The 10,590-nt window shown below is 45.1% G+C and overlaps 1 protein-coding gene across 9 annotated transcripts in view; it reads left to right on the forward strand.

Moving 5' to 3' along the window:
- The window catches only part of arb2a (ARB2 cotranscriptional regulator A), an 846,111-nt gene that overhangs the window by 368,920 nt on the left and 466,601 nt on the right, over window positions 1-10,590 (forward strand). For all 9 annotated transcript variants that reach the window (XM_085988820.1, XM_085988880.1, XM_085988811.1 and 6 more), the window contains one exon: window positions 1,271-1,489. In XM_085988820.1, coding sequence (XP_085844946.1) covers window positions 1,271-1,489 — 219 coding nt within the window. The remainder of the gene's footprint in view (window positions 1-1,270; window positions 1,490-10,590) is intronic.

Raw genomic sequence — 10,590 nt, forward strand, 5'->3', positions numbered from 1 at the left:
CAGGTTCGTAGTGCAACGCTTACAACGCTTTACCATAGCAAAGCTGTAACCCTTAGAAATTTGAAATCGATATATTGTCATTGCTTTGTAAGTCATTTAGCTGGACTTCCACCACCAGCTCTGGGCCAAAAGGCTGTGGCATATGACTTTGTGTAAGTGGCAACTGCATTGAGATTGTTTTTCCCAATGTTTTGAATGAAAAAGGCACCCTGGCTTGACCAAGTGTAAACATTTCAGGACATCTACTGATAAAATTAAAAATGGACTAGTTAACCAAAAGATGCTACATGTCACAGTCATTGCATTTCTACTGCCACTGCCATCACTGTATAAAGAAGTTTAAAAATGTTGACAGTGCTTTGTTCATTTGATGATTGCACTACTGAAGTACTGGGGGTAACTTTCAACTTTGCTGGGGGCGTAAAACAGGCGCTATCGGATTGGCCACCCGTTATACACTCCACCTGATTTTTCTTTCCATTGACTTCAAATCCTAGATTTCTCATCAAAACCAGGTTTTGTACCACAAAACCTGAATAAACTGTGTAATTTAGTTATATGTAAGGGTGACATTACATGTTTAGAAATATGGCTCTTGTTTTGTAATGGTTAATTAGATGTACATCTTTCGCAGCTTTTCTGCTTATTTCAATTCACTTTTGGTGTAAAAATGGAATGAACAGGATAGCAAGTAGTAATAAAAAAGATGCAATGTTAAACAGCAGCCCTGTTTGCTCAGGTGGATGTAAAAGATCCAATGGCTTTATTTGATAAAGCATTTTCCTGGTGTCTTTACCAATATTTCAGCTAACACCACCAGAAACAGATGATCTGGTTACTTGTTCATTTGCTGTTTATGGGACCTTGCTGAGTGCAAATTGTCTGCCACATTTGTAGAAATAACATTTATTTTCCTGAATATAACATTATATTTACAGTAACAGCAGTGATGATACGTCAAAAGTAACCCATTAGCTATAAAGCACTTTGGGATATCCTGAGGACATGATGAGGAGATAAGGGGGTGAATAAATGAAAATTCTTCTCTAACTGAAGGAGCAATATAGTTAAAGATTCACTATTTTTATATAATCTACAAATGTTAACAGCATGTACACTGCATAGTTTCTATATTTTTGACAGACTGGAGGATTCGAGAACCTGTAATAAGTTAAAAAGGATTCCAATGGTTTTGTTCTTTTTCACTTATAAAATGACTGAGCACAATTCTGTAAAACGTAACATTGTTCTTTGTGTCTTTTTAAAACAGGAGGGATATGGAGTAATAGTTCTAAATACCAATGAAAACTACATCGAAGTGGAGAAGCCAAAAAAACAAGTGCAGTCACCAGCAAATGACACCGACGAGCCCGCGGAAAAGAAAGAGAAGAAAGATGACAGTCAGAAAGAGACAAAGAAACGGCGTGATTTTTATGAGAAGTACCGAAATCCTCAAAAAGAAAAAGAGACAAAACACACTCCCATTAGGGTTAGTATTTGGTATTTTTCAGTAATAGTATATTGTTGTAGCAACCTGATTATTTTTACCGGCTAATTAATGTTTACATGCATTTACAGAGTACAAAATAGCTTAACAATCAACAACTTGATAAATCACCAACTCAATATCCAATTTCTCACTACTAGTATAAATTTCAAAATAAACTCTTGAAAATGTAATAAATATTTTAATAGATAATAAAGTTTAAATTTAATTTATTGAAATCACATAGGTTAGGAAATGGAGTTACATGGCAATAACCTGACTAAAATATTGGATTTGGCTTTCTTAACACATTTAGGAAAATAAATGTTATTCGCACAGTAGATTCCTTCTGCAATTGACTAAGAAATTACATCATGTAGCCCACTTGCATAGGCATGGTTTTGCACAAGCCAGGAAACCTGTTGTGCAGCAATTCTAAATGAAGTTCAGTAGTGAAACTGCAGCACAACAAAGGCAAAATTATTAATATCTTAATAAATATTTATGATAGAATAGTAGTGGTGTGTTATAATGAGCAAGTGCTATTCCTTGCTCTATCCCATCACTTATTCAGTGCACCCTTACACTTTGTAATGCTAGCAGCATGAGATCGTTATAACAGTGCTGCCCACAGTTCTCCATTTCTGCAGGGGGCAGAGACAATATTATTCAGACTTTGACATTAGCTGGTGCCTTGCATCTATACTATGCATTATACATTGCTTCCAGGTTGATATAATACCAAAAGGTGCTTATTAGAATCCAGAGTTCACATTGCACCTGTGAAATTTTCCACACAATCTTGAAAGTTGATTGAAAACTTGATACTAAGCCTGTAGTTATATATGCTACTTGTGCTAAAACAAGGTCAAAATATCAATTCAGTTACTTCATATGTTAAGATGATCCTAGAAATCAAGATTGTTTTACACAGAGAAACAGAGGGTACCCATGAGCAGTGGTACACTGTTTATTTGACAAAAGCAATTATGAGATGTGATAATTGTTCCATTGTTCTCATTTTGTATCCTTATTTTAAAAGCTGTCACTCAAAGGAAACATTTAGCTGAATTCAAGGGTAAATACAGTAAACAGTTATATACTAAATTAAAGTTTAGAGTCAGAGAAATAAAATCAAACAGTGTAATTTAGTATTGCTTGGACTTCCAAAAGTTGGTTGTGGTAACATTATTAATTTCTGGAATGGCTCTACCTTGAAGGTCTACATATGATGCAGGTAGTTTGCCCATTGGTGCCAAGGCGATCACTTCAAGCCGCTAAGATATCATATGCTGGCTTTCGTACTGTGTCTTTGGAGGCTGTTAGATCTCTTTGTGCTATTGCCTGGCAGAGTGGGTCTACCAGGCAATATTAGATTACATTCTATTTGTGCAGTGACCCCTACTAGGTCTTACATGCAAAGGAATTTGCTAGTTGCTATCTGCAAGACAGTGAACTAGAGCAGTACTACAGTTACCAAGCTTGTTGACTGAACAACTCAAGTGACAGGTACGTTGATGTCAGAAACATCCAAACTAGGTTGAATATACAAGATCTCGAGAATTGCACCTCTAGTCTTTGCATTACTTTGGCATATTTTTCTTGTCTGAGCGAGCGGACTACCTGTGAGGGAGATAGTCGGCAAGCGACACAATGAAGGAGTGATGTCAGAATTCAAAGGTGTCGCTGGCACAAGGGAGCTGACAGGTGAGTATAGGATGAGTATTTGTGGTAAGTTTTTTTTGTTCTGTTTTCAGTATATTTCTGCTAAGTAGTTCATAGCCTATCTAATAGAGGGAGGTGCTGATTGGTGGGTAGCTGTTGAGTGTTTCTTCTTAAGTTTATTTCTGCTAAATTACCCCCATAGTCTGGTTAATAGAGGCATGGCAGGGCAGCTCAGCCCCGTGATTTGCATATCCTGTGCCATGTGGGATATCCTGGACGCTTCTTGCGGCCTGGATGACCACGTGTGCAGGAAGTGTCGCCAACTGCAGCAACTCGAGCTTCGGGTTTCGGAGCTTGAGCGGCAGCTGGAGTCACTACCGTGCATCCGCAAGGCTGAGAAATACTTGGAAAGCACATTTCTAGAAGTGGTCACCCTGCAGCCTCAGAATGTGCAGGCAGAGAGGGAATGGGTGACCACCAGACAGAGAAGGAGGACCAGGCAGGTAGGGCAGGAATCCCTAGAGTGCATCTCGCTCGCTAACCGGTTCACAGTTCTGGAAACTGGTGGGGGTGATGGCTCCTCTGGGGAGAGCAGCCAGAGCCAAGGCCACAGCACCACGGGTGGCTCAGCTGCACAGGAGGGGAGGAAGAAGAGTGGAAGAGCAATAGTGATAGGGGATTCATTGGTTAGGGGAACAGATAGGCGTTTCTGTGGATGCAGACCTGACTCCAGGATGGTATGTTACCTCCCTGGTGCCAGGATCAAGGATGTCACTAAGCGGCTGCAGGACACTCTGAGGGGGGAGGGTGAACAGCCAGAGGTCGTTGTCCATATCGGTACCAATGAAAACAGGCAGAAAGAGGGATGAGGTCCTGCAGGCAGACTATAGGGAGCTAGGAGAGAGAATAAAAAGCAGGACCTCAAAGGGGGTAATCTCCGGATTACTCCCGGTGCCACGTGCTAGTGAGTACAGGAATAGGAGGATAGAACAGATGAATGCGTGGCTGGAAAGATGGCGCAGGAGGGAGGACTTTAGATTCCTGAGACATTGGGACCATTTCTGGGGAAGGTGGGACTTGTAGAAGCTGGACAGGTTACACCTCAACAGAGCCGGGACCAATATTCTCGCGGGGAGGTTTGTTAGTGCTGTTGGGGAGGGTTTAAGCTGGCTTGGCAGGGGGATGGCCACCAGCATGTAGGAGTGGAGGGGAGGAATGGGGTGCATGGAAGAGTGAGTGTGTTGGATAGTACTTGAGGGGAAGGTAGTGCTGGAGGTGGAAGTAGTACCATATTAGATAGGAGCAGCCTAAGAAAGATTACGGAAAATTCAAAAATGGGTTTAGAATGCATGTATGTAAATGCACAAAGTGTGGTGAATAAAGTTGGTGAACTACAAGCACAATCAGCCGTGTGGCAATATGATATGGCAATAACGGAAATGTGGCTTAAAAACGGTGAGGACTGGGCACTTAATATTCAAGGGTTCAAGGTGTTCAGAAAAGACAGGGAAGGAAAAAAGTGCTGATTGAGGAAGACATCGTAGTGTTGGAAAGGGAGGATGTTCTTGAGGGGACAAGGACAGATTCCATTTGGTTAGAATTGAGGAGCAAAAAGGGCGTGATCACGCTATTGGGGGTATTCTGTAGGCCGCCAAATAGTCAGAGGGAGGTAGAGGAGCAAATCTGCAGGGAAATCGTGGAGATATGCAAGAGCTATAGAATGGTGATATCGGGGGACTTTAATTACCCAAATATCGATTGAGATAATGCTAGGGTAAAGGGAAAGGAGGGGGAGGAATTTCTGAAATGTGTTCAGGAGAATTTTCTTGACCAATATGTTCTTGGCCCAACTAGAAAGGAGGCATTGCTGGATCTGGTGCTGGGGAATGAGGTGGGCCAGGTCGACCAAGTATCTGTGGGAGGACACTTGGGTACGAGTGATCATCGTATCATAAGATTTAGATTAGCAATGGAGAGGAGCAAGGAACAATCTAGAGTGGAACTTCTAAACTGGAATAGGGCTACCTTCAATGGGATGCGAAAGGATCTAGCCAGGGTAAAATGGAACCAAAGACTGACAGGAAAAACTGTAACGGAACAATGGGTGATCTTTTAGGAGCAGATGTTCCAAGTACAGGCTAGGTACATTCCAACAAGAGGGAAGGGTAAGGGAACCAAAGCAAGGGCTCCTTGGATGACAAGGGAGATTGAGAAGATGATGAAACAAAAAAAGAGGGTGTATGATGAATGTCAGATGAATTCTTCAAGGGAGAACCAGACCAAATACAAAAAGTTGAGAGGGGAAATGAAGATGAAAATAAGATTGGCAAAGAGAGAATATGAGAGTAGAATGACAGTTAACTTAAAAGGGAACCCAAAAAGCTTCTACTGGCATGTAAACAGTAAGCGGGTAGTAAAAGGCAGGGTGGGGCCTATTATGGACAAAGAAGGTGATATATGCTTAGAGGCGCAGGGCAAGGCTAGAATGCTCAATGAGTACTTTGTATCGGTGTTTACTAAGGAGGTGGATGCTGACAAAATATCGTTAGAAGTGGAAAAGGTAGAAGCAAATGGAAGGGGTGAAAATTGATAGACATGATGTACTAGAAAGACCAGGTATGCTTAGAGTGGATAAGTCACCTGGTCTAGATGACTTGCATCTCAGGTTGCTAAGGGAATTGGGGCCGGAGATAGCAGAAGGGCTTACCATAATTTTCCAATCTTCCCTAGATTCAGGGGAGGTGCTTGAGGATTGGAAAGTGGCAAATATGACACCATTGTTCAAGAAAGGGTGTAAGGACAACCCTAGTAACTACAGGCCCGACAGTTTAACATCAGTGGTGGGTAAAGATTTAGAAACAATAATCAAGGAAAAAATTAATGGGCACTTAGAGAGAGGTTTAAGCTAATTAAGGAGAGCCAACACGGATTTGTAAAAGGCAGATCATGTTTGACTAACCTAATTGAATTTTTTGATGAAGTAACAGGGAGGATTGATGAAGGGAATGCAATGGATGCTGTCTACATGGATTTTAGGAAGGCGTTTGACAAAGTACCACATAGAAGGCTGGTTAACAAAATTGAGGCTCATGGAATAGGTGGGTCAGTGGCAGCTTGGATAAGGAATTGGCTTAAGGACAGAAAACAGCGAGTTGTGGTAAATGGCTGTTTTTCAGACTGGAGGCTGGTAGACAGTGGTGTTCCCCAAGGGTCAGTGCTGGGGCCACTGCTTTTTTTGATATATATATAAATGACCTGGATATTGGAATGCAGAGTAGAATTTCTAAATTTGCCGATGACACCAAACTTGGGGGTGTGGCAAACCAATCGACTGCAACAGGACATAGAAAGGCTAGCAGAATGGGCAGACAAGTGGCAGATGGAATTTAATACAGAGAAGTGTGAGGTAATGCACTTTGGCAAAAGGAATAGGGAGAGGCAATATACATTTAATGGCACAGTTTTAAAGAGTGTGCAGGGACAGAGGGACCTGGGAGTTAATGTGCACAGGTCCCTGAAGGTGGCAGGACATATTGAGAGAGTGGTTAGCAAAGCATATGGGATCGTGGGCTTCATAAATAGAGGTATTGGGCTCGAGTTTAACTCGGGTGCGGGGAATTGTCGGGTTCCCGAATTTAGTGATTCCCACACGATTCTAAATGGGTCTGTGAGATTGATGTAATTTTCACTCAATTGGCCAATTGATTTCCAACTTGGCAATTGAGTATTTCCAGTCAGAAAGTCGCAGAATATGACGTCATCATTGCTGCTGCTTTTAAGGTCCACAGCAAGCCTTGCTTCTTCTGCAGGCTTCCAAACTTCACCATTGAGATAGCACAGGAGCCTGCAGGAGCAACGGCCAGCGGGAGGGCAAGAGCTGCCCCCAGATTTGATGAGGCTTCACTCCAGGCATTGCTGGATGGTGCTAGGGCCCACAGGGAGGTCCTGTTCCCTTCTTCAGGGAGGAAGAGGCCTCCCAGTCAGACCAAGGCTGTGTGGCTACAGGTGGCAGGCGAAGTCAACTCCTTGGGGCTCACACGGCACACCTGGTTGCAGTGCAGAAAAAGATTCCATGACCTTCATCGCACTGGAAAAGTAAGTACTGTATTAAGTTTCCATCACCCTCAATCTGATCCCCATTGCCTTTCCTCACCAGCACTCAGCTTTAGCAATCTCTTCCTCCACATCCCACTTGACACTCACATCCATGCACCCTTACCCATTCCCTCTCTCTCTATGCTCACATTCACATAACTATTCCACCATGCAGCCCTCACACTCCCTCTCACTCTGATGCTTTGTACACAACTGACAACACACAGGGAGGGCCCTTGGTCTTGCAACCTCACTCCATTTTTGTCTCCTTCTAAGTATCTATGCAATGCAATCTCTGCACTCACTCCTTCATTCTCACTCAACCTCCACTTGTCTCCCTCATTGCAGGAAAAGAGAGCTCACAACAGGAGAGAGCGAGCCAGGACAGGAGGAGGGCCGCCCTCATTAGCCCAGCTCACCCCCTGGGAGGAAAGCGTCCTGGAGATTGTCGGGGCTGACATAGATGCGGAAGTTGGGGAAGGACAGACAGGTGCATCCCCGCAAGCTGGTGACAGAATAGTTTTCCATCTCTCTCATTGGCATTGCATGAGTCGCTGATAATGATTCTGAAGCTACATCATATGGACTTATGATCATCTGCAAAATGCAATGTGCATGTAACCTTGGCATCACATCTCTAACTTTTTCCTTGACTCCCCCACAGGACCATCGAGAGTCCCCGTCTCCACTGTGCAGGAGGAAGAGCCTGAGCAGCCAGACCCCTCAGAGGAATCTGCAACCTCTGAGGGCGCAGCATCAGCAGAAATAAGCGCACCCAGCACCAACACAGACACTCACACCTCGGTGGGACCTTCGGGACATAGAATAGAGTTGTCACCTGGTGTATCACAGCTCACAAGTGAGCATCAGCAGATTGTGGAGACAGGGACAGCAGTGGAGAGTCCCCGTCGGAGGGCGCAGGACTCTGCCAGCTCGGCTCAGCTGCATGTCGACCCTCTGCCTCTGGGTCCATCCGTAAGATCGGAGGTGATGGAACTCCATGCACAGATGCAGGAGTCTCTGGCAGGTTTTGTCTCTAGGGTCGCTGCGAGTGTGGAGCGAATGGAGGAGTCCATAGCGAACATGAGCAGAGCCTTTGTGGAGTCATTGGCGCATGAACGCATGAACACGGAAAGGATAGCTACCTACGTGGAAATAATTGTTGCCTCCGTGGAAAGGCTGGCTACGGTAGAGGAGAGGAGAGGAGGGCTACGGCCATGGAGGAGGTTATTCGCCAGGGTATGGAAAACATGGTGAGTGTTCAGAATAGAATGACATCTCTTGAGGAGCGATGGGCATCTATTGAACAGAGAAACCAGGCCTTCATGGAAGTCCTTCTGAGTAGGACTACCATTGCAGATACGGGTACCCATGTCCCCCCTGATGTGCAGCAAGGTGCTCTCAAGCCACTTGCAGGCACTGAGGGTGACCTGACCCATGAGAGGGAGGTTGGTGGCAGACCTCAAGGAAGTGGGGGCTCCTCTCCAAGAGCTCACACTTCCATGCCACTGCAGAGCCCTTGGTCAGAGCCCCGCTGGAGTCCACACCCAGCTGAGATAGGCATCTCAACCCCTGCACAGCCGCAGGAGCAGCAGACTGCTGACGAGCCCTCGCAGGCTCGCCACCCCAGAGGTCGCCCGCCAAAGGTGTCAAGACACGAGCAGCAGGAAAGTGAGCAAGGGGCCTCCACATCTGCTGAAGCCACAGGGAAACCACTACGTAGGAGCACGCGTAAGAGGAAAATAAAGCACAAATAGTCACAAGGGTAGTCACTTGGGTGAAATGTTGTGTATTCTGTTAAAATGCCATCAGTTGTTTGTTTTGCATAAAAGTTCTGATGGCAACTTCTGCAGTTGTGGCATGTGTCATTTCGCGAATGGGGCTGGAGGTCCTCTAATGCCAAGAAGGGAAGGAAAAAAAGGCCTCCCATGATTCTGGTAGATGCCTCAGTTGAGGAAGCGCTGAGTGAGGCTGGCGAGAGGGGTTTCGCAGGAGGTCACCCCTGGAGAAATGTGTGAGGCTCCAACCTGCCACAGGTGTGGTTAAGCCTGGTAAAGGTTGCCCCAGGCCTGAAACAACAGTCCTGCCACCTGCAAATGATGACTGATCAAATCTCCTCTTTAATGGTTGACCTGCAGCTGATAGTCAGCAAGCTAATAGTGTTCACGCCAGGTTTCACAGGTGTGATCCCCACCAGGTGTGTTTTATGTGGGAAAAGGGTTAAACAGGCAAGAGCCTGTTAAAATGGGATTATAAAGGCCAATGAGTGCTGTTTACAGGCCCTAAAGACACGCCTGTTGCAGGCGGGACTGATTCGGGCCCATCAGACACGCCTGGGTTAAAATGGCTAGGTGTCGGGAACCAGGCCGGCGGGGGGCGGGGGGGGGGGGGTCCCAAACCCAGGTTTAGCGATTTTAACCCCCCACACGCCTCAAAGCCCACCTGACGGCTGAGTTAAAATCGAGCCCATTGAGTACAAAAGTAGAGAAGTTAGGCTGAACCTTTATAAAGTGCTGGTTCGGCCACAACTGGAGTATTGCATCCAGTTCTGGTCACTACACTTTAGGAAGGATGTGAAGGCAGTTGAGAGGGTGCAGAGGAGATTTACCTGAATGGTTCTGGGGATGGGGGATCTTAGCTACAAGGACAGGTTGGAGAAGCTGGATTTGTTTTCATTAGAGCAAAGGAGGTTGCGGGGTGATTGGATAGAGGTGTACAAGATTATGACGGGTTTGGATAGGCTAGACGGGGAAAGGCTGTTCCCACTAGTTGATGGTCCAAGGACTAGGGACACAGATTTAAGGTTTTGGGCAAGAGATACAAGGGGGATGTGAGGAAAAACTTTTTTACGCTGCAAGAGGTGAGGACCTGGAACTCGCTGTCGATGGAAGTGGTGGAAGCTGAGACACTCAGTGTTTTCAAGGGGAGACTGGATAGGCACTTGATGGAAATAAACTTGCAGGGCTACGGGGATGGAGCGCGGGAATGGGACTGACTGGATTGCTCTACAGATAGCTGGCACGGACTGGATAGGCCGAATGGCCTCTTTCTGTGCCGTTATGACTCGGTGACTCTGATATGTGGATGTTGAAGATATGGCAAATTATGTTAGATTACATCATTTTATTCTATAATTAATGTTCAGCTTCCAAAAATGAAGCCCCCTCCCAGCCTACCCCTCATTCCTGTGTCTGATGTGACATGGCTTGAAGCTATTTCCTGCCATGTTACATTTTGTTTAAGGGCTCTATTTTCCCAAGTCTCAATACTTTTTTTCAGACAAAGAAATGAAGATATGGCCTAAAGCATATCTTTATCTATCTATATATATAAAAGACCTCTTC

This window comes from Somniosus microcephalus, chromosome 1 (assembly GCF_052327205.1).
Source record: "Somniosus microcephalus isolate GS21.2 chromosome 1, FLI_Smic_1.0, whole genome shotgun sequence".
Taxonomy (NCBI): domain Eukaryota; kingdom Metazoa; phylum Chordata; class Chondrichthyes; order Squaliformes; family Somniosidae; genus Somniosus; species Somniosus microcephalus.